This window comes from Sceloporus occidentalis, unplaced genomic scaffold (assembly GCF_023333645.1).
Source record: "Sceloporus occidentalis isolate IW3139 unplaced genomic scaffold, rSceOcc1.0.p SCAF_94, whole genome shotgun sequence".
Taxonomy (NCBI): domain Eukaryota; kingdom Metazoa; phylum Chordata; class Lepidosauria; order Squamata; family Phrynosomatidae; genus Sceloporus; species Sceloporus occidentalis.
Window position 1 is genome coordinate 2243123 of NW_028317074.1, and position 25253 is coordinate 2268375.

The window sequence follows — 25253 nt, forward strand, 5'->3', positions numbered from 1 at the left end:
TAAAATTGAAATAAAATGTAAAATAAATGAGAAAATCTTTGCAAAACAGTTAACGTCACTGCTTGCTGATCAAAAAAAAACACAGCACTTATGCGGCTGCACTCACTAGCCCAACAAGTTCACTTCACTGATGGACTGAGGTGAGCAAAACAAATGAAATAAAATGAAAGATTAATTGACTTGGTCTCTTGCTGTTGCTAAAACAAAGCACAAACTATAGAGCTGCAGCACCAGTACTAATAAGATTAGCTGAACTATACGCTAGTAGTAATTATTTAATATTATTACTTTTATTTATAGCTAATTTAATTAACTATTAAGACAAGAAAGAATTATAGAATTATTGATATTACTGATTTTAGATTAGACACTAGTAGATGTCTTGAATGTCTACAGTACACTCTACACTAGTATACTATTACTAACTATAACTGACAAATATATATATAATTTTATAATGAATTCAATTATTAATTATATTAATTAATATTACTGATTTTAAATTAGACACTAGTAGATGAATGTCTACAGTACACTCTACACTAGTATACTATAGAATATATATATATATGACTGACAAATATATATATATAATAATGAACTATTAAATTATAGATTCTATTAAATTATTATTTATAAATTCTATTTAATTTATTTAAGCAGGACAGGCAATAGGCACTAGTGCCAGCCCAGGGCAAGGGCACCCCAGTGCCACTGAGGCACTGGGTGCACTGTCAACTCAACAGCACTTACACTACAGTTGATGACAAATTAAATAAAAAAAATTAAATTAATCAAATTATTATTATTAATTATATTAAGTAGCACTGAAGTGAGGATGAAGTACACTGTGAGAAATGGCAGGCTAAGGCTTACCAGTCTCACACAGAACAGAACAATCTCTCTCTGTAACGCTCGGATGCAGCACAGCAGTGTTGCCAAAGCAGTCACAGCGAAAAATGAATGGATCTCTCAGGCAAGCTCTGGTCTTATAAAGGCGCCTTCAGAATTCAAAAAACAGCAGCACAGGCATTGGAGGAGACCCTTAGCGTGACGTCACAAGAGTGAGCTGATTGGACAGACGAGATCAGCTCACTCCTGTTTGAAATTTTGGCGGCTGCGCGGCAAAAACGAAGACGATCACGAAGAATCTTCGATTCTTCGTGGTTGTGAGTCTTCGTCTTCTCCTACGTTTTGCCGGCACTGTATTCTCTTCGGCGTGTCTTCGGAACGAACAAAAAAACAGCCTCTTCGTGCTCGTTTTCATGTTCGCCCGAAGACGAATGCGCAAGTCTAATTGTTAGTACCATATTTGCTTGATTATAAAACACCCTGATTATAAGACAACCCCCCAAAATTTGAATATTGATTTAGGGAAAAAAGAAAGCCTGAATATAAGACTACCCTATAGGAAAAAAGTTTTACTAGTAAATATTAATTCACATGTAAACAATTTTTTCATAATTAATAAAAACTATAATTGATTTCTTGCTTTTATTTCCTTTTATTTGCCAACCTGCCCCCCCCCAGTTATGCAAATCTGATCCCAGGCTTGCCACTCTACCCCCAGATATGCCTTATATCCCTATATGCCACTCTGTCCCCCTCCGTCATAGCAGCCCCGGTGGAAGTGCCATGTAGCAGCGGAGGTTGTCTGCCCTCATTGCGCAGATGTCCACTGGCTGCCAGAGATGAAGATCCAGGCCCCCTGCAGCACTGTGGGGGATCTGGATCTTAGTCTTATAGTCAGACCTCTATTTGAGGTCCGATTATAAATCGACCTCATATATAAGAGGTATTTTTCAGAGCATTTACCAAATATGGTAATTTTGCTGAAGACTGTGTTTGTAGAGTTTTATTGATGGAAACCAGATTGTAATGTGTCAAGCAAATAGAGGAAACAAAGTAGGTTAGGTGATTACAGTACTGTGTTTGCTGGATTATAAAACGACCCTGATTATAAGACTACCCCCCCCAAAATTTGAATATTAATTTAGAAAAAGAAAAAGAAAAAGCCTAAATATAAGACTACCCTGTAAGAAAAAAAGTTTTAATAGTAAATATTAATTCACATGTAAACTATGATTTTTTTTATATTTATTTCCTTTTATTTGCAAACCTGCCCCCAGTTATGCTTTATACCCCTTATTTGCCACTCTGCCCCCCCAGATATGCCTTTTACGGCCTATATGCCACTCTGCCTCCCTAATATTCCTCTTAATCCCCTATATGCCACTCTGCCTCCCTTATATTCCTTTTAACCCCCTATATGCCACTCTGTCTCCCTGATATTCCTTTAACCCCCTATATGCCACTCTGCCTCCCTGATATTCCTCTTAACCCCCTAAATGCCACTCTGCCTCTAGAAAGCCCTTATACCTCCCCATTTGCCACTCTTACCCTCCCCCGACTTACCAGTGCTTCCCTAGACTTCTCCCTGTGCTTCAGATTCCTTGGTGTGTAGTGGTGGCAGCCGGTGAAGGTCTGCACGATGCGCATATACAAACTCCACTTCCAACGCGGCTTCTATGAATGAGCACCGGAAGGTCATGTGATGCCGTTGCTCCGTCATAGAAGCCCTGACAGAAGTGCCGGCAGCAGCAGAGGTTGTATGCGCACATTGCACAGACCTCCACCGGCTGCCGGAGAGGAGGATCTGGGTCCCCTGCAGTGCTGCGGGGGATCTGGATCTTAGTCTTGTAGTCAGACCTCTATTTGAGGTCTGATTAGAAGACGACCTCGAATATAAGACGATGGTTATTTTTCAGAGCATTTGCTCTGAAAAAAAACCCTTGTCTTATAATCGGGCAAACACTGTACTTTGGAGGTCAGGGTTAGAAGGGAAACATGACAGAAGTTAAATGGGGATGTAGGGTTTAGGGAATGTTTCTTTAAAATGGGAGACAGGAGAGCATGTTTGAAGGATGGGAACATATTGGTGGCAAGAGAGAGGTTAAATAAATGGGTAGGTACTGGGTAATGGGGGGCAGTTTAAAAAGCATTAAGGGTTGACCATTAAGAAGTTAGACATTATTGAGTCAAAGTAATTTTTTTTTGACATGCCATGGCTGAGATAGAAAGCATGGGGGGTGGGTAACAACAGTAGGAGCAGCCTTATCTAGGACTGAGTTTAGTGTATGATTGTACTTTGCTTAGTGCTAGGCAAGTTAGGCTAATTCAGAACACCAGATAAGGCATTATGACCATGAAGGGTTAGCGCTTGATATCAATAAACTCCATGAAAACAATTCAGATGGATAATCCAAGATCCACAAATGATATAAATGCAGGTCAAACCAGGTATCAGGAACTGATAACAGTGACACACATTTAATCCAGCAGCAGCACAGGACACATGAGTACTTGTTTGGGCCACTGATCGGTGGCATAATTGGTCACAGGTAAGAGAGCCAAACTATGTGGTCACTGTCAAGAGAAGACAGATCTCAACAGACGCATAGCCTCCAGGTGAAGACCTAGGTGCGGTGTTTTGTAAGCACTGGGTCGCTGGTTCAAGTCCTTATAGGTATATTCTGTAGGATAATAAAGAGGCTTCTGGAATTCTGTTTGGTTGAGGTCAGGTCATTTACTTAGCTGTGGCACTTTTAGGAAAGTAGGAGGAGGAAATAAGATGTAGAAGTGTGTTAGTTGTAGCTGGTAAGCTAAGAGGACCTCTAACCAATTTTCCATCACTTTACCTAATTTTGTGAGGATTCAGAGGGAAAATGTAAAAAATCTTAGTTTGTTTTTTTTCTAATTTTCGCTAGTTTTTACTAAATTTCTCATTCTACATTTTCAGCTAATCATCCAACTATGGTATCAAAAGAAAGCTCTATCTTTCCTTGAAAAAACAATATATTGTATACATGGGTACACTATTCACAGGAAAAGAAAATAATCGGTGATTGCATAGCGCAAAAATGGCAAAATTGCTCTGGGACTTGAGGTACCAAAAACCCCTGTGATTGAAGGGGTTAAGGGCCGTGCAAGCGACTCTATTGGGCGCCTGCAGGGGCCTCCTCTGACATCAACCAATTAAGTCGCTTCTACAGCCCTTTAACTCCTGACAGCGAACCTACGGATTTCCGCTCCCGTTAACCCCTGTGATGCTGCGTAGATAAGGTAGGCTAGACGGGGAAGGTACCATGGAGTCAGACTGGTCGCAAGGCACTTAATGATCAGGTATAGTATCACCTCAACTCCTATTCTGTCATAGTCTGTGATGAGTTGGTTGGGATTGTGGGAAAAGTAGTTAGTTGGTCTGCTGGGTCTGATTATCAAGAAACAATAGTCTGCTATTTAATATACTTCATTTTGTTCTTTTATCCAAATAAACTAACACTACATTAAAATAAAATTAATATTCAGATCAATTCCCATTATTAAATGCTTCGTGTGTGTATATTGTAATTATTTGTTATAGCACTGTATTTTCATTAATTTAACTTTTCATTTCAGCGTTATTGATCATTAACTTTTACAGTTAACTGTCTATGCTGATTATATTATTATATTATGATATTATTTTATATTTATTATAATCCATTTTATCTTTATTGCAAAGTGATTTAATCATTTCATGACAATTCATATGATTGGCTAATGATTTAACTTATACAAATTTGATTATCTTAAGAATTTGTATTGCTCCTCTTTCATCCTTTGATTCTAAAGTTTTTATTATTGTCATTCATTTAGAATACTTTGATTTTGCTCATTCAAATTGCCGTTCTGTTGCTATTTCTTTATCTAAAAGTGAATAATTGGCTGGGCATTTATTATGCTAATTAAGTTAAAGTCCCTGCTAATCATAATGTGGTCAGCAGAAACGCCTATTTCAGGAGTCATTTTTTTTTTGGTGAAGAAGCTTTGTCTTGCTGATTTATTAAGGCTAGGTTTCCACTTGGTTTTTTTTTGCTAAAAACGCCCATAAAAACGCCAATAGCGCCACCTGGCGTTTTTTTAGTGAAAAAACGCAGCAGCCAGATGTTAGCTGTTCTTCAATAGGAAATCGCAGAATGCCATATCCACTTGGCGTTTTTCTGTTCGGCGTTTTTTCAGTCCTCTTTGGCGTTTTTCTGCTTTTTTGGGCTCTGTGGCAGTTTTTCAAAATCGCAGCATGTTGACACTCTGGCGTTTTTTGCAAGGAAATCTTGGCGTTTTTCTCCAATAGAAGTCTATGGGAGAGAAAAAACGCCATGAAAAAGCCATGTGGGTTTATTGCCTTGGCGTTTTTTATGGCGTTTTTTCCACAGTTACAATGCAGAGGATGGACCCAGTATCTGTGTGAACTACGAGAAATAGGCTGGAAACAAACAGTTTCACACAAAACAAAGTTCATATTGAATTCTACACCATTTGGAACAAACATGCCATTACAAACAAACATACGCGACGCATCAACTGGATCCTGCGTGCCAAAAGCAACAGCAAACAATTTGCACCATCATTTGGGGCCAATCTTCCTAGAGGAGCAGACATTCGGAATAAAGCACGCCATACAAACCACAGAAAAGTGACAAAAGGGTCCGCTGGGGCGTTTAAGTAGAACTCTACCAAGTAAATGACATCAGGGGGCAGATACTTGCCATTTATCCTAATCCCTTTTAGCTGGGTGAAACTTCTAACTTGTAAAGGCTGGAAAAACTGCCTAAGGTCAAAAAAAGCAATTTCCACAGAAAGGCTAAAACGCCAGAAAAAACTCCAGAAAAAAACGCCAAAACGCAGGAAAATGCAGTGGCAGTTTTCTTGGCGTTTTTCATCAAGAAAAAAAACGCAGGACAAAAACCCAAGTGGAAACCTAGCATAAGGAGCAAGAGGCAAACTCATAAAATGTTCAGACATCCTGGAATTCAGACTTCATACAGGAAGCAAAATAAAGGCTCTCATCTGCAAACTTTTCAGCTCTAGAACAAGAAGATTTGGGGTCATGAATGGTCCAAAGACACTACACACATGCAAGGTGTTTTATCTTCTTGTGGCATTATACGAGGATTGGCCCTCATAAGGTTAAGAGTATGGCGTCATGTGACAAACTAAAAATATAGGCAATCTCCATGAACATGCACAGATAATTGGACAAAGGCAGGCAAATACCGAACAGACCGGGCTAGGAAAGGGAAAGCAACTTGCAGAATAAAATATCTTAATAAACACAGGAGACCGATATAGTTGTACTATGTATTATGAAGGTTCAACCCCAGTGAGTGTCTTCTGCAAGAAGAGTTTGGTTGGCCACGCATAATGCTTAATTAAATGAATGAGAGTCTTAAAAATAATAATAATTAAACTATGGATTCTGCAGGGCCAGATAAGCTCATTTGACTGACAGAGATGGTCCTCAATAATGCATAATGAAGCCTGAGTTGAAATTTCGGGAACCGGGAGCACGCGCGCTCTGTTATTTAGCTTGTTTAGTTTCCTTAGAAACTGGGCAAAACCATATTTTTGTATTTCTTACCATTGAGCGAAGTGACTTGTTACGCATGTTTTAATTAATATTCCACCGCAATATTATTATAGAAGATTGTAAAAATAATGATGTAAGGCCATAAAGGAAATAAAACACCCATTTAACGAATACACACACAATGGTACAGTCCTGACAGTTGCACGCCAAGCTGTTGCTATGGCAAGGAACGCCTGGGATTAGTCCATTTACTTATGTGACGGGTAAATCGCTCGACTTCTTGTTTTCGTTAACCGTGGTTACTTAGATACTTTTCGTGTATTCACGAATGTTGGATATAAAGCATAAAATGTGGGTAATATATGTGAGTGTTTAAGGTTCTTGTATATATTCACCCCCGCTTCGATCTGCTTGGTAGTTAAACCCGCTTCTTGCGCATGGGCAATGAGCGGAGTGGAATCGCGATTCGAGGATATCACTCGTTAGTTGCTGCTGGTTGTGACCCGTCGATTGTCCAGGTTGTCCAGGTAACCGACCTTTTAAATGTTCATTTTTATTTGAAGAAGACGAAGTTCTTATTTTAAAATGTAGGCTTGCCAGTGCTGCATCTAGATCTACTACTGCCGTAGTCGCGGGTTTTCTTTTTGTTCAATACTGTGTAATTCCACATTCTGATTATTCAGCTAAATGCATCGATTGTTTTGCATTTATGGTGCGGTATAGTTGTTTCTTTTTTAGATTCTGCATTTACAGTTCATCTGCGAGTAACATGATTGTGTCTGGAAATTCACTGTGTGATCACTAATCCGATGGACAGTATAGATATTATTCTGGATTTACAGATGTATTCTGTTTTATTCTTTATATTACGTTTCTAATTTAACTCCTAATATAATAATGTACCCCATGGCTGCCTCCACTCATTTTGTGGATTTGTTTCTGCAAATTATTTACTTACCTCACCAACTAGGACTAGGACTCATGCACTAAGACACAGACTTTCTTTCCTGTAGAACAAAGTGGAAAAAACAAATCTGAGTGTTTTGGTAGATGCAAAGTTCTTAATAAAAGTTATTTGAGAAACACAAGTGTCAATCAGCTCCTCCTAACTGATTTGGGTCGTTCATCAAACTCTGGATACCAGGAGCAGGTCCTAGGTGGAGCAGCTATGAAGTGATATCACCACAGCATGTTTTGATTGTGAGTTCATTGTTTATAAGTCAATAGTAGTAAATGTACCGCATCCTTACCATAAATAAGAACACTGTTTAGTTTTCACTGCATGTATGTATTAGGTGTTTTTGCGGCAAAGAAAAATGCATTTTCCCCTTTGAATTAGAATTTTGTTTTATTTTTTCAAGGAACCTCAACTTCAGCGGAGTCAGATTAACACTGGAATCTGCTTGGTTTTTGGGGAAAATGCCTCTCTTTGGTAACACATTCAGTCCGAAGAAAACACCACCTAGAAAATCTGCCTCTCTTTCCAATCTGCATTCAGTATGTATTTACGTGAATATTAATTCCTGCTTCAATATTATCAGTTCCACAAACATTTCAGTACAGAGCGAGAATGGTGAAAAGATTAGCGTCTCTCTTATTAAAGGAGACAAAAATATTATTTTATTCCATAACTTGTATTATTCTTGTCCGGCTGACTAACACTGAGCCATTCTATTGTTTACCGTAGGCAGTGTGATTGTGTTTATCTACTAGATTGAGCTAAAATAACATAGGTAGAACACATACAAATTGGTAATATACAACTGCTTGAAATATTATATTATGCAAAAACTAGAGATGTTTAAAAAACATTGTTTCCTTTTTGAAAGTTTTTTTATACCATACTTTATATCATAATCTTAATACTTTTAATATATGTATTTCATATAGTAATCAAATAATGACAGGAGTCCCTTCTTAAATTGTAGCTCAGTTGTAATTCAGAAATCACTTTGAATCTACCCCTTTTGCTATACCTAATCTATAGGACGTAGATCTGTTGCCCTAAAACCAACTAGTACCAACACAGCTTGTAAAAATCCGTAGGGGACACTGTAATAAATCTAGATTACCTACTCTGCAAAATTATTCACTCCAGTCATGCTTTCCTCCTTTATTGGCATACATTTTTTTATATAGTTGGACAGGACAACCAAAGAAGTAGAGTTGGGTCTGGATTATGGGTCCCCAAGTATCAACATAGCAGGCCAAAGTTTAAAATTTGAAAACGGGCAGTGGATTACCGGTAAGTAATCCCACATATGCTTACTTGTCACATGAAATGTATCAGGTCCACTGAGGCCACTGACTTCCTAGTGAATAAACTATTGTGATATTATTACACAGAACAATAGTTCTCATCTTTTTGACTGGGTCCACCACAGAATTTATTCATGACAATTTAAGGAAATGTGTAAGGCGTGTTATTTTGTAGCCTTGCATAAAAAAAAGATAATTCAATTGTAGTTTTGGTCAATAATTCAAGCAAACATTATGTTTCACTGCTGTTCTCTACATTTCTACGTTATTGTTGAATAATAGACCAGAGCAGTTCAGTAGCATTGCATCAGCCGGAATGATGCACAGGGCACAGTGGGTCTGGCCACATAGTGCCAATTCAGTCCTTTTCTCCTGGACCTTATGTCGTAGTTCCATAGCCAATATGATGGTTCCTTTTGCACATTTTTTTCTGATAACCTAATATGTAATGTATTCAATCTTAGTTGTTTCATTCTTTTCTATTGCAGAGTCAGGTGGTACAGGGTCACAAAAAGAAATTCAGAAGCTACGCAAGAGAAACTTACAGCTGGAGGAAGAGAATAACTTGCTGCGTCTTAAAATAGACATCTTACTTGACATGGTAAGAATTTGTAAAAATGGGTAATTTTGGTTTTGAAATATTCTGTTAAATACAGATGCAAAATAAATCAGACGGCTCTCCTTAGCTCCTTCTTTGGGCAGGCATCAGACTGGACGAAAGTTTAAATTGCTTGAGAATGTGTATTCCGGTCTTTAGAGATATAAGCTAGATATTTACAATTAACTTTGTACATTTGCATTTTAGTAACTATTCCTTTCAATTCCACTATTCCTCAAGCATTCCAGTAGTGTTTTCTGTTACTCCTGACTGTCCCACAAGTCCAAAGGCAGATGTAGGTCTAATGAGACCTCCTATGCGCAAAAAGTACTCCCATTCATTTCAGTGGGAGAGTTTAGCCCTTGTGCTTTTTGTCTCCTGACACTTGGAATTCAAATCGGGAGTGTTTCTTAAATGTGTTTTAATCTGATTATCTACACTTTATCCAGCTTTCTGAGACAACAGCTGAATCTCACCTAAAGGAGAAAGAACTAGAAGAGTTGAAGAGCTTGAGTGGGAGGAGAAAATAATCTTTGCTTGCACAGAGAGGACAACTGCAAGTGGGACTTCTCCCTGATCCATGGCTGACTGCAGTATTTAGCTCATGTTGTTACTTCCATACCAAACCCCTTTGAATATATATATATATATATATATATATTTATTTATTTATTTTGATCAATACACTAAAACCCATTTTTACTAATAAGTGGATATATGTGTATGATGATGGTTATGGGGAAGTCTGGCACATGAACATGCAACAGAAAAGGGAGCAGCCCATTTGGCTCTAGAAATTAATACATTATTTAAACTAGTCTAGTTAACAAAACATAGTTTTTAATTGAAAGGAGATAGCGTTTTATTGAACGGATATGTTGTTAAAATTAGAAGATATTTATACACTTTAACTGCAGTTCAGTTGTAATGTGTAATTACATTTAGCAGACATCATTTTTACATTGTTGTGAAATACCGGTAGTTGTGTAAAACAACCTCTAGTCTCTGTGTCCTGCAAAATGTTTCTGTCTGAAGACAATTTTATAATATTCTACAAATACAACTGTAAGTAAATTTCAAGGTTCTCCCGTAGTGTATATTAAAATGCAAGTTAAATATGTTGTATTACAGTCAGAATTACCTCTCTTGGCCTTTTCTGTTGACCTGAAGGGCAACAATTGACATGAGCCGTGTCACTCTGCTTTGAATGACAGGATTTTGGCATATCCCAGTTATATATGTATATGTTTACAGTCTTTTGGAGTTTAACGTTTATACTCCTGATGTAAATGTAAAAGTGTTTATGCACAATATTCTGGCATTAAACAATTTTAAGTTGTATGAAGTACATATGATTGTGCAGTTACCATTATTCATACTATATCTACTGTCTATGTATGCCTGTATATTTACACCCATACACACCTTTATATATTTTTGGCACTTTTCTAACAGCCTGATGACAGAGGTTTCTGTAAACCTCAAAAGGTGCAAGTGCTGGGAATTCTCTTGCACTATCCATACATGGATATCAGACCAACTAGGATGCTGTTATTGTACACGACAAGAAACAAGGCAGAGTGGGAAGCAGTTTGTTTAAAATGATTTTGAAATAAAACATATTTGGGATCGTAGAAGTTTGTTTTAGATTTTATATTTGCAGATTTATTAAATAGGACATAATTATTTTTTTGTTTAATATTTTGTATGAAAAATAAAGTGGTCGTATAGTTTTCTTTATATTATCAGTGTTTTGTTATTTGTATATGTGCAATTTTAGTGTGGTTGGTCTCTGAAATCAATATAATTTAACCACAATTCTCCTCTCAAAGAAATCTACCAGGTCTGTGTGGGCAACGGTGATTTGTGTGACCTAACTTTATCTATGTGGCCAAGTGTGATCTGTAGAGCTGATAGTGGCGTGTGTGGTAGAGTGTGATCTCTGTGGCCAAATGTGATGTACATGGCTTCAAGTTGTGTGTATGTATGGCTGAATACAATTTATGTGGTGGAGTTTGATCTGTGTGTCTGAGAGTGGTATGTACATGTATGGTACAGTGTCATCTGTGTGGTCAAGTGTCAACAGTCGTGTGTTGTATAGCCGGATCTGTGAGGATGAGGATGTGATCTTTGTGATTGACAGTGGTGGTGCTGAGAGTGATGTGTGTGAGTGGGAGGCAACGAAAGAAAGAAAACCCCACCTCATGTACATCCTAAAGAAGTAAGCATCTTAACTCTCTCTTCTCGGGCTCTGTTTGATTTTCCCCCATTACGTTATCTTTCTCCTGCAATCAGGCAGGCTGGCCCCCCATGCCACTCCACAGTTCTTAAAGAGGGTAAGTTCTTTCAAGGGCACAAGCAGAACCTGACCTTGGGAGGGGCACTAACACCAATACAACTAGACACTGAGCACTAACACACAGGGACACCTAACACTAACATTCCCAGACACACACACTAATGTGCATACCCAGACACATACACATGCACACATGTAACAAAAAAAAAATGTCCTTAAAAGCTCAAACCTTCTTACTAAACTTAAGCAATTGATGTGGCTGGAGATTGCACATGATGCCCATAGGTGACGCTACACAATATATTACAGGGTAGGAATACAGAACTCTGAGATACATCCCATAACTTCACTACAGAAACAAAATATTGGTAGAAAACACATATTTACACAAGGAAACCAAACTTTCTTGCACTACTGGTGCACTGGTGTTTAATGACTGTAACTCTCATCATCCTCATCATTCTGGCTCATGATGGGAATGACAGGGTTTAAAAGTACTTTTTAATGTATTTTTTTATGAGAGACAGGGATTTTAGTGAGGGCTATCTGTGATATCACAATCACTTAACCCTGCATTTTAGCAGGTATCAAGCTCTTATTTTCCTATATGCTCCCCAGCTCTCTGGCACTCAAGTGGTTAAATTAGCGAAAAATATATTCTCAAAAGAAACATCACTTTATGTGATTTGGGTGCATGGGTAGGCTGGCCGAGGAGGCAATTGCCAAGGCTGGATCAAAATTCTTCAAAAAGAAGGCAGGAACGTGTTGGGGAACAGGTAGCGCAATGTTGTGTGACCCCGTGGGAAAAGCATGGCAGATTGAACAGTGTGTGTGAGCAGCTAGAAAGAAGGCTCTGGAGAAGGTAAGTGGGTAAGGCAGGGAGCCAGTGAGTAAGAGAGTAAAAGAGTGACAAGGTAAGGAAATTAGGGAGGGAGTGTGTGTGAGTATGTATGTATGTTGGCATTAGACTATGTTTAATTGTGTATGTGTTAGAATGTGTGTGTGTTAGTATGAGTGAGTCTGTGTAACTGTGTGTTAGCATGAGTGTGTATGTGTTAGAATGTGTGTGTGTGTTAGGATAAGGAGTGTGTGTTAGCATGAGTGTATTAGTGTGTGTGAACATGAGTGTGTAAATATGTGTACCAGTGTTTATGTTAGTTACCTTGGGGAGGGCAAGGGGCCAGTGGGGCCCCTTGGCTTTGCCTGCCCCCTGGCAGTTAGGGTTTTTTCTCTACTTGTTGAACAAGATAGCTTCTATAAATTCAGTGATACGAAAGAGTAGAAGCAGTGAATCATGATCACTGCCTGTTTTAAACAAACCACATGTTTTGATTTTAGGGTTTGTTAGTTGATTTTCTTTAAAGAACATATAAATGCTGTACCTCGTTTCTGGGGCTTCCCAGTTTGCATGCATCTTTGAGAGGACTACACTGGTTTGGCCACAAAAGTCTTTGAGACTTGCCCGATGTGGGTGCTTGTCATAACTTTGCACTCTTTTGACAATGGTAGTGTAGGTTTTTCAGAGGATACTATACAGCTAGCTCTAGTAGCTGCATAATTTTTCTTTCTGTAAATTTGTGTGGGGCGTGCTGTGTTCTCTGGGGGCTGAGCATGTTGTCTGTCACAGTAAAACCTCTCTCGCTTTGGCCACTGGTGTGTGGGATGTCCTGGCCCAAAGATGCTGTGCTCTGATTCAAATTTTCAGTGACATCCCTGAAAGTCTTCAAGACTGCAACTACCTGCCCATTAATGCCCATTCCCCTCTGCTCAATAAGCTAGACACTCGAATGTTCAGCTCACAGGGCATGGAGAGATAACAGGGGCATCCAACGAGCGGCCCGTGAGCCAAATGCGGCCCAACGGACTTCGAGGTGCGGCCCACGTGAAATTTCCCGGTGGGCCGGCAGACCATGTTCAAAGCAGCAGCCCGCCTGCGAAGTTCAAAGCAGCCGCCGTGCGGATGCGGTCTTACAGCCGCACGACGGCTGCTTTGAACTTCGCAGGTGGGCGGCTGCTTTGAACTTCGCAGGTGGGCGGCCGCTTTGAACACATGGCGGAAAAAAAAATGTGAGTATTAATAAAGAAATAGGGGTTATAGGAAAGCAGACCCATATTCAAGGGGGGGATGGCTGGGTTATGGCATTACAAAATAAATATTAACAGGGGTGTCTGTGGCTGGGGGGGTAATACACATGACAGTGGGGGCATCAATAGACAAGAGGGTGGTTGGGCATCACATTAACCAATACAAAAGGGGTGGGGGTATCAATACGCAAGGCAGGGGGTTGGCAGGGGCCTCAAGGGTGTGGGGGCATAAATGCACAAAGTGGGGCAATACACAAGGTTATGGGGGGGACACATTCACATTAATCAATAGTAAAGGGGGGATTGTCGGGGGCATTAATACACAAGGGGGCAAAAATACAAAAGGGGCAGTTAATGACAAAGCAGTGTAGAAAATAATTTTTTTATGCTTCAGTGTGGCAGAGCCTGTCCTGGTGTGTGTGTGTTTGGCTGTCGGTGTGGCAGAGCCTGTCCTGGTGTGTGTGCGTTTGGCTTTCGGTGTGGCAGAGCCTGTCCTGGTGTGTGTCTGGGTGTGGCAAAGCCTGTCTTGATGAGTGTGTGTATGGGTGTCGGTGTGGCAGAGCCTGTCCTGGTGTGTGTGCGTTTGGGTGCCGGTGTGGCAGAGCCTGTCCTGGTGTGTGTGTGTGTGTATGGGTGGCAGAGCCTGTCCTGCTGTGTGTTTGGGTGTCTGGGTGGCAGAGCCTGTCCTGGTGTGTGTGTGTGCTTGGGTGTTGGTGTGGCAGAGCCAGTCCTGGTGTGTGTGTTTGGCTGTCAGTGTGGCAGAGCCTGTCCTGGTGTGTGTGTTTGGGTGTCAGTGTGACAGTGCCTGTCCTGGTGTGTGTGTTTGGGTGCTGGTGTGGCAGATCCTGTCCTTGTGTGTGTGTGTTTAATTTTACTTATCCAGAGAAAAAACGCCCTCATTACATTACATTAATTTATAAAGTGCGCTCTCCTGAATTTGTAGTCACTTCAGAGGACAAAACTTTCTTGGCCCAGAAATCAGTGAGAGGAAAAGTAAAGGTTTTGTGTTATTTGCTCTGTTTCAATCTGCAGATTTTATTAAAAAGATCAGTGGCAGTAAATTGTGACTTCAGGCATCCCGTGTATGATTACTTTTTTAGTATACTGATTACTCCCAGTCCCATCACATAAGATTCTATCTTGTATAACTTGCCGAGAACTGATGTGCTCCAGCCTTGTGCAGTTTTATTTGGCTAAACGTGTTTTAAATGGTTTGTGGACTGACTTTGTATTACTGTTTAAGTAATTTAGTATTGATAGAATGACATATAAAAGTTGACAAAAAAACGTTTCCACTGCTTTTTTTCATTATCGCCAAATTAACCCTGTATTAATATGCATTATAAAGCTAAAAGGCTATATTTTCTCTCGGTAAAAAATGAGGGCGGCCCACGCAACATTTCTGATGAAGTGGCCCACTGCAGAAAAAACTTGGAAGCCCCTGGATTACATCACTATCTGTAAATCTGATGGATCTGAGTTTGGCAGATGCCAGAACACTACCTACCGGAATGCAGAGTGCCTATTGTAAAGTTTGGTGAAGGAGGGATAATGGTCTGGGCTGGTTTAAAGTTTTGGGCTAGGCCCTTAAGTTCCAGTCAAAGTTAAGGTTAATGCTGCAGCATATAAAGACATTTTAGACAATTGTACAGTATGCTTCCCACTGTAGGGTACGCAGGGTGTGGAGCGTAGCGCAGTGAGACACCAGATATGCAATAGAGGCAAACAGGCAATATCAGGAATATCAGCAAGTTTATTCCACAGAATAGAACAAGGCATAAACTGTACCATGTAGCAATCCTGAGGTCAAGGGTAGGAGAAATATATCAAAGTCCATAAACAAGCCGAGATCAAGGGTAGGAGAAGTATATCAAAGTCCATAAACAAGCCGAGGTCAAAAGTCCAGTAAATCCAATAAAGGGGTATCAGCAAACATGTATGTAGAGACTTGAACAATCAAGTAAAGAGGCCTAGAAGCTGTGGGTTTAAATAGCCCTCTAGAAATCAGCTACTCCCCACCAATAACAGAGACCCATCCCTCCTCAGTATGTCCAAATGGAGTAGTGACTGTCAATCACTACTCGTCCCGCCCCTAACCAGGACTTTCTCATCAGTGGAGGCACAGGCCACGCCTCCCCGCCATCACTCCACGTGTGGCGTTTCTCCTGTGCGGCTTTCGCCGCACTGGAGTCTGGGGAATGCGGGACCTCCTGGGGCATTCCGGTGATGGTTTGCTAGGGTGTGTCATATGAAACGCACGCACCTTGGAGGGGGCGTGCACATGTATAGCAGGTTCCCAGGTACGTTCTTCAGGATTGTATCCTTTCCAGCTCACTAGGTGTTCCAGCCTTCCGTACCTTATGCGAGAGTCCAGGATGCTGTCTACCTCGTATTCCTCAGAACCCTGCACGGTGATTGGAGGCGGAGGAGTCTGATAGGGATCAGGAACCCATCGTTTGTGAAGCGACACATGAAAAGTAGGGTGTATGCGCCAAGTAGCAGGGAGTTCCAGACAGACTGCTGTCGAACCATACACCACCGTAATGGCAAAAGGACCTAGAAACTTAGGGTTGAGTTTCTTTGCGGGCCCTGGGAGTTTAATGTGTGAGGATGAAAGCCACACCTTATCACCCACTTGGTATGTCGGTGCTGGTTTTCTCCTTTTATTTGCGTGTCCTGATGGAACTGTGTATTTGATCGTTATAGGCAAATTCTGCCAAAGGTAGCATATGATACCAATTGTCTTGGTGATGGGATATGTAACAACTACCTACTGTAGGTCGCAGTGGGCCGCGATCGCGTGGCTCGCGGTCGCATACAACGGAGCCGCGTGGTACGCGGACGAAGTCCCGGACGTCCCGCGACTCCACCATCGGGTGGAGACCTTTGCTGCCGCCGGGGGATTGAGGTAGGACCCTGACACCAAATTTATGGCACTGGTTTGAAGAACCCCTTTCCTGTCCCAGCATGACTGTATACCTGTGCATCAGACATGGTTTGGCAAGTTTAGTGTGGAGGAACTCAAGTGGCCTGCGCAGAGCTCTGACCTTAACTCCGTCGAGCAACTCCATATTAATGCCCACGCAGGGTCGTAACCAGAATCACAGAGCCCTGGTGCGAAAATTGCCTCGAGTGCCCAAACCTCACCAATCAACATGTGCCACCTTTGTGAGTACCTCATTTGCCCCCAAACAGCTTGTGTCACCTTTTCCCCAAGCAGCTTATCAGTGCCCCAAACTGCCTGCTTGTGCAATCTTTGCTCCAGCTTGTCAGCGCCCCCAAACATCTTATCTGTGCCATATTTGCCCCCAAACATCTTGTCTGTGCCATCATTGCCCCTTGCACCCCCTAACATACAGTCTGGCACACATATGTAAACACACATGCTAAAACATGCACTTACTTATACTAACACACATACACACTCATTTTAACACAATTTATGCTAACACTCAAATCACTTACATACATGCTCACACACACATGTACATCTATACTCACACATCTATGCTCACACACTTACACATACACATCCGTGCTCACACACACTTTTACATAGACATCCATGCTCACATACACTAATACATGAACATATCCATGCTCACATAACTTATGCATGTACATTCATGCTCACATACATACAATCATTTACCAGCAGGGATTTAGCCCAGATGGTCCAAAAAGTCCATATAGAGGATACATCCTTGGTCCTATAGGATGTTTTTTGTTACTTATCCTCTAAGACTTTACAAAGGGGCCTGCTTAAAATGGGACGTCCCAGGAATGTAAAAAGAAAGAAAATCTCCTTGAGCTATACGTAATCGTAATGTATGTTAGCAATGACAAATATTTGGCTTTATCTCATTTTGTGCCATTAAACTTCCCTCGTTGTACAAACAACCAAAATGCAGGTGCTTGAAAACATTATTATTATAATTATTATTATACATAAAAATTAGAACTGTTTTAAAAACGAAAATAGCACATTCATTTTGAAAAATTTTATTTGATTTCATACTACAATTGCAGGAGACAAGTGGAGTTGGTGGCAGTTCCCCTGTAAATGTAAATGAGAAGCAAAACAACTCCATAAAGTATATTGTATTACAAATAGGAATTGTTTTATCTGTCTGTGTAATTATCCATATAAATGTCTGCTTGTAAAATATTGCCACATTTTCCAAAACCTTTAGCCATTTACCCAACAAGCTCAGCCATTCGACCTTCCTACATTCACAGTGTGCTGTGTGGATGTACAAACCACCGCAAGGGGCGCTCATCGCCTCTTTCCTTCACGTTATCTCTCTATGATATTTCGCCGGTCGATTCCGGTGACGTGTTTCCTGTTGCCTGACCCCTGTGTGTTCTAGCACGTTAAGTAGTCATGTCCTCTCCTTTAGATTTACCGTTGGAAACTGCGCTTAGTGAAGCGAGAGATGCAGAAACTGAAGAGGAGGAGGAGGAAGATGATGATGATGATGATGACGAGGTAATGTTTGTGGCATAGCGCCAGAATCTTCCTGTCTCATTGTTCACAGTCGGAACATGTCCATGATTTTAAGTCTCCACGAGTTATACATTGAATGAAGGTCTTCCGGACAGGATGTGACAGCGCAGGGTTGTTAATACTGCCTGTAACCTCTTTGGCATGGAATATTAGCATTTTGATTTTGTGTGTCATGTGGGAGTTGTTGCATTTTTCATGCAATTTACTTCGTTTGTGTGTTTGATTTACTGCCAACGCTGTTCGTTAGTTGGTAGTATTCGTGTGGAGTTGAACCTTTCTTGACGAATTCCAAAACGAATTATTTTGTGACACAATTGATATTTGTACTGCAGCAGCACCAAGAGAACAGCTCACATGGTACTCTTTCCCTGACTGTCAAATATAATTATTTATCCTGCCTCAAACTGGTGTCTTTGACAGGTGTATGTTACGTATGTCAAAATGCTGTAGACTCAACTGTCAAATATTTTAAGATGCTAATGTATAATGTAATAAAATGTATATGTAATATAACATAAAACCAGTATCATATTTTCTCATAGGTTAGGATTTAACATTTATCTCTTTTGATATCTCTGGACAGTTAGATGAAACTTTATCAGAAAGACTGTGGGGCCTGACCGAAATGTTCCCACAGAGCCTCCGAACTGTGGCAGGTGTAACCGTTGATTATTCTGTTTGTGCAGCCAAGACGTTTTACAGGTAAGTGCTCTGGACCCTTTCGGCTAGATAAGTATAGGTATACGAACTAAATGCAAAGTGTTCAGAAAAGTGTAACAGTCGTCTGCAGCATTGTTAAATATAAACAAAACAACTCAAGTGCCCCACGCCAGTACTTAGCATTGGGCTGAATCATTGGTTGTACATTACTTTTAAATCTGCTGAGACTATCCTGCCATTTATAGCCTCTCTTGGACACCATTAATCATTGTGTGTTGAGAGATTGTAGCCCAGACATTTGGTCAGGACCTCCAGAAATGCAGATATGTTGCAAGATACAGAAATAACTGCAAAACTTATGGATGAACACTGTTTTGTAGCTAAGATAGTAATTAAAATATACACAACGAAATAACGCATCTCAGAGAAATTCTCTCTCAACACATCCGTATAATATATCCTTCTTTTGCTTGTTAAATCTTCCCCAGCTACCGTGTACATGCTTTGTACTTCGTGGATAAGTTCACTTGGTTGTAGACAATTTACACTCTAATATACAAACTACCTGATTTGGGCAGCACGTGCATTTTTATTTTACAACAATATTTAGTATTGTTAGCATTTATAGACATTGTACACAAATACTTGATGCTTAACCCAACACCAGCTGCACAGTGAATCAATGTGACTCCCCTTTCACAAAAGTAAAAAACAAAAGTGACTTGTACTTAGTAACCCCCCCAAAAAAAAAAACTTTGGAAAAAGTGTAGATAATATATAGAATGTAGTCAATGTGCAGGTGCGGAATATGCATGAAAAAAATAACAGAATATAGTATAATAATGTTTGTGCTGTTAGTAGTGAACTTGCATATATGAGCTCTTCAAAATCAACCGTGATGGTCTTTATATATTGTATATAATGCAGTTAGACTTTAGACAGCTATAGGATACACATGAAAGGAAAAATAAAAGTATATAGTTTGGTAGCAGTGCTATAGTTATGTGTGCTACTTGGTAGTGCACTCACATATACATGAAGGTAAGAAGGCTCCTCAAAATCAATAGCGATGGACAAATATATATATATATAATTATTCAATAAAAATAGCAGCTTATATTTAAAATATGCAACTTCTAGCATCCATAGTATTTCTAGGCAAAGATCCAAGTAGGATGAGAGAACAGATATATAATTATATATACTTTTTGTTTATAGCTTTTTAATACAAGGTTTTTAGGGTATCTCTATTGCCATTCATGCCTTTTAATTAGAATTTGTGTGGACACTTAATTGAGGTAACTGCTGAAATCTAAGGTGCAACAACCTTAGTCGTCTTGTTGTGTACTTAGCTAACCTCATTAGATTAAAATTACACTTTGCTCACATGCTTCACAGAATATGTATAATGCTCCAGTTAATATATGTACTTTAGAATTAGCTTTTAGTCCCCGCTCCTAACAGGAATCACATGACAAATTTCTGTGGTATTTGGTCATGAGCTATGATAAGATTTTACTGTGCTTCCATTTTAAATACTTTATTTATTTTTGCAGTTTTTCTCGATCTGCTCTATGGATAGGAACCACCTCATTCATGATTCTGGTTTTGCCAGTAGTGTTTGAGACTGAGAAATTGCAGATGGAGCAGCAGCAGCAACTACAACAGAGACAGGTAACCTTATTCACTCTACAGGCGTTTTCCAATCTGCCATAATAGGTGTGCAGTGTATGGGTAAAGTATTTTGGAGCCGTGGGCGAGCAGCAGGCATTTTGAATATAACCAACAAATAAGCTTCAACGGAATTTGTCTAATCTTGATTTACAGGATACTGAAATATTTATGCATCTTATGTCAAAAATTATCTAAAGGGGTATGACTTGCAGCAAAGTTTGCTAAAAAGCTTGCCCTACATTTGGTAGCTTGGGAGATAATTCAGTTTTAACTCGCTGTGCCCAGAGGGATACCTCAACCTCCTTGTTCACCGTTCCTAAAAGGAATACCAACTACACTCCATTGGTAAGGTCTGTGGGCAAAATGTACATGTAGGGCAGATTTCTGCTTCTAGGCTGTTCTTTGGAAGAATGATTGGCCTGGTTGGATATATTTTCTATTGCATATCTTCTCTGTAATGGTACAAGTGAGATCAAATGTGACTGTCCCGATAGGGCAAACAATTTAGCCTTGCCTGTTCTTGTACATTTTATGATATAAATGGATTGGAAATTACTTGGCAGTTGGTAATGGAGACAAACATATTTGGCTCCTTAATGCACCACCCTTTGTGGATTGGTGATATCGTTACTCTTTCATATGCATCCCTCTAAAATGAAAAAAAAGCACTTGATGTGATGCTTGTGAAGTGAGTGAGAAAAGTAATAAGTAGCTGTTTCATTTTTCTTGATGTTTACGTAAGAGCTTCTTAATATAGTAGATTGTTGTTTCCTTGATATAAATGCTATGAAAAACAAAGGATAAGACCCATATGTTACTCTTACTATTTAATCTCTTAAGGCAGCAGTATTTTAGATTTTGGTTTGCACGCCATTGCTACTGAATGATTTGTTTTCTCTATACCTCTGGACAGATACTCCTTGGACCATCAACCGGAATGTCGGGCCCTCTTCCCCCACTTCCAGGAAAAGCATAATTCAACATTTTCCTAGTGCCTGAGAATTCTAGTTTTCTTTTTTCTTTTTTCATGGTTGGAGAAAAGAACTGAAGACCAGTCTGAATGATCACCTATCACCTTCAGTTTTCTGTTTGGAATGATTTTCTTCAGTTTACCACTCTGGTCACTACACAACACTTTCAGTGGAAAAGGTGCGAGTAGAAGCAATATAATGCAATGTCTTTTTTTTTGGGGGGGCACACCTTTCTCACGGGGGGGAGATTCTTCTGCTGCGCTCCAATATACTTTATTTTTCATATTGGGACTATATGGTAGTAGTTCATCAAATGGCAAATCATGAGGTTAGTGAACATTTATAGAATCTTTTGCAGGTGCCTTCCATCCATGTAAGGATTAAATGTTTTATATTTTGTTTTGTTAGAGGAAATCAAGGAAGCCATTGCAAAGCAAGGTTTTCCTAGATGGACATTGTGCAAAGCAGCAGCACATCATGAAGGGTATAAGTAGAGTTAAGTGTCACTAGCTATAAATATGGAGCAGCAAGGGTATGTCTGCGTACTTTGTGTGGCACTGGACAACCATGCCCTACTGGCAGGATTCATCTGTTTGATCAAAACATTTTAGATTACATTCTATGTTACTGGATATATATTGCTTCTGTACTGGATGGCACAGTATTGCTGTTGGTGAGATCATTCCAGTTCTTTAATATCAAACCACATTTAACCAACCCCATCTGATGGGTTTGTAATTCCCAAATAGATTTGTTAAACTGACTTTTTTTATTTTTGTTTTCACATATTAAACTAAAATGATTGAAACTAAATTCTAGTTTATTTACTGGAGCGGCTAACATTGCAGTATGTTACCATTACATTACTGTATATTATTTTGAAATAATACTTGACTCAATATGTGCTACATAATTACTGTATTATACTGTATACATTTCATTACATTTTTAGGTAACATGTAACAGTAGGAATATTCTGATCTCATTTCACATGGGAGCTGTGAACAGTCTTGAGGAAAGTTAACATCAGCCCTGGACTTCTGCATAACCCTACATGTGCAATGGTTGCTTATTAATGTGGTGTTTCAGCAGTAATATAAATCTTGGTCTGTTTTTTGGCCTTTAATAGCTTTAGTTGAGAATGACACAGATTGTCAATTAAGAACATATTAATGTTTAACATTTTCCTTGCTTGAAACCTGTCACTGACACCTCTAATACCTTGTTAAAAAATGTAATGCATATAATAGCGGTGTGGTCCTTTTTAAGTGGACTGTTTTGTAAATCCTTGGGGGATTCTGCAGAACCCCCTCTTATTACAGCTACACCTCTCCACACTTCTCAGCTAAAAAGCCTGCAGGGGATACACTATATACACAAAAGTATTGGGACACCTGAAAGTTACACCAACAGGGACTTTTATGACAGTGCGTTCTAAGTACATAGACATTAAGATGTAGTTGATGTCCCCTTTGCAGCTATAACAGCTTCCACTCTTCTGAGAAGGCTTTCCACAAGATGTTGTTTCTGTGGGAATTTTAGTAGAACAGGTCAGGCACTGATACTGGACAAGAAGGCATGGCTCGCAATCTCCATTCCAATTCATCCCAAAGGTGTTTGATGGGTTTGAGGTCAGGTCTCTGCCACACCAAGATCACCCAACCTTTATGGGACCTTGCTTTGTGCAGTGGGGCACAGTTATGCTAGGATACAAAAGAGCCTTCGCCAAACTGTTGCCACAAGTTTGATACATAGCATTGTCCAAAGTGTCTTGGTATGCTGAAGCAGCCCCATATCCTTGGTCCACCAAACTTTACAGTTGTGCACAATGCAGTCAGATGAGTAACTTTCTGTGAGCATCCACCAAACCCAGAATCGGCCCTCAGACTGCCAAACAGAGAAGTGTGATTTGTCACAGAACATGCTTCCACTGCTCCAGAGTCCAATGGCGGTGTTCTTAACCCCACGCGAGCTGATGCTTGTTATTGTACTTGGCGATGTGAGGCTTGAATGCAGCTGCCCGGCCATGGGAACCCATTCCATGCAGCTCCTGCTGCAGTTTTTGTGCTGATATTAATGGCAGTAGAAGTTTGGAACTCTTCAGCTATGGAATCTGCAGAGCATTGGTGACTTGTACGCGCTATGAATCTCAGCAGAGACCCTGCTTTGGACTTTGTGTGCTCTTCCGCTTTTGCTGCTGCTCCTATTGTTCCACTTTCCAATAAGACCTCTGACGGTAGTCAGTGGAATATCTATCAGGGATGAAATTTCATGAACTGACATTGCAAAGGTAGCATCCTATTTCAGTACAACACTTGAATTCACTGCGTGCTTCAGAACGACCAATTTTTTTCACAAATGTTTGTAAATGCAGACTGCATGGCTAGGTGCTTGACTGAACACAACTCCATGCGCATGATACTCACCTCTTTTCTGACCATGACACTTATGTGAGTCTGTTGGACATCCCATTCCAAACCCATGGGCATTAATCTAGAGTTGCCCCCTCTTTGCCACTTTAATAGCATCTACTCTTCAGATAGGACTTTGCACAAGATTTTGGAGTGTGTGGAGATGACAGCTGTGTCATAAGATGTGTGGAAGCATTTATGCTAAAATGAAAAGCGCTACCTTTACCAGGCCTCTGCAAGACCAAATGGCTGCTTGACAAACCTATTAATGAGTCGCCAGATGCCGACCAATGCTCAGTGGAAAATGCTGGGTTCTGTAAAGTGGATGTTTGCCTGAGCTTTCCGCTTCAATACCAGCACCTCTCTGAGCAGTTAGGCAGGCAAGTAGCACCTAAAGGCTTTAAGGGGCAGCTGTCTGAGTGAAGGAAGGATACTTAGATGGCACATAGGATAAGAAGGGTACTCAGCTTCTGATAAGGTAGTCTTCTGCAGGTGACACCCAACTGAGAGAGATATCTCATCCTCCAATACTTTATAGGATCAGTCCTAACATAACAAATGCATGCCTGTGGCATACCTGATATGGGAGAAAAAGAAAAACTAAAGGAACGGTTGTTATACAAATCTAGTGTGACTCAGAGGAGGCAGAGCATGTGTGTTGCCTAGGGTGAGTAAATTATGAACAGTTCAAATCAGGACCCTCTTCTGTATCAGTATGTATTAAAATGTTATTTGTCCACTTTGTTTATACCGGAGTGACAGATTGTGTCGGTATATGGCGCTGTTCGCCAGCAAACTGCCAGGCGTTTGTACAGAGTCCTAGCACAGTTCTGTTTATATGTCCAATCAAGTCTGCATGGAGTGGTTCTGTGCCTATTTTTCCTCCTGTTGTCTAAGCAAAGGAAGAACCTTTCCTCACAATGTATGCTCCAAGACATCAACATTAGACAATTACAATCACCAATTAAGATTCTTAAATAACTCAAATTACACACTTAATACATGGATCTGAAGGTTTGTGCACTCCAAGTACGTACACATACGTTTATTCCTTTTATAAAGTGAATGTTACTTTTAAATACATACTGATAATTATGAACAAATGCATTGACCAAAATAGTCCTTTTATGTTCTTGCTTTATTTTTTTTTTACATTTGGATAACAAAATACATTTTCTCTGTAAACAAATAGCACAAAAAATAGCATTAAAAAAATCATTTTTTCTGTACATATTTGAGTTTGTTTCTATGCCCTGATTTCTGACTCTTCTATAATGTAAATTTTAGCATTACAAAATCCAGAAAAACCTCTGAACTTTGATATCCTTACATACTTTGGGCCCACCAAGCTGCACTGAATGCCCACAGGGAAGGTACTTG

The 25253-nt window shown here is 39.9% G+C and overlaps 2 protein-coding genes across 2 annotated transcripts; both read left to right on the forward strand.

Annotated features, from left to right (window-relative positions):
• Window positions 1-7828: 7828 nt before the first annotated feature.
• On the forward strand, window positions 7829-9796 carry LOC149284386 (protein chibby homolog 1-like). The gene is made up of 4 exons (XM_089496848.1): window positions 7829-7906; window positions 8549-8654; window positions 9157-9269; window positions 9716-9796. Exons 1-4 carry the CDS (start codon window positions 7829-7831, stop codon window positions 9794-9796), a joined length of 378 nt encoding a protein of 125 aa, XP_089352974.1.
• Window positions 9797-18034: 8238 nt separating this feature from the next.
• On the forward strand, window positions 18035-21467 carry LOC149284387 (mitochondrial import receptor subunit TOM22 homolog). The gene is made up of 4 exons (XM_089496845.1): window positions 18035-18139; window positions 18741-18859; window positions 20374-20491; window positions 21405-21467. The coding sequence occupies exons 1-4, from the start codon at window positions 18035-18037 to the stop codon at window positions 21465-21467; spliced, it is 405 nt and encodes a 134-aa protein (XP_089352971.1).
• The last annotated feature ends 3786 nt before the right edge of the window (window positions 21468-25253 follow it).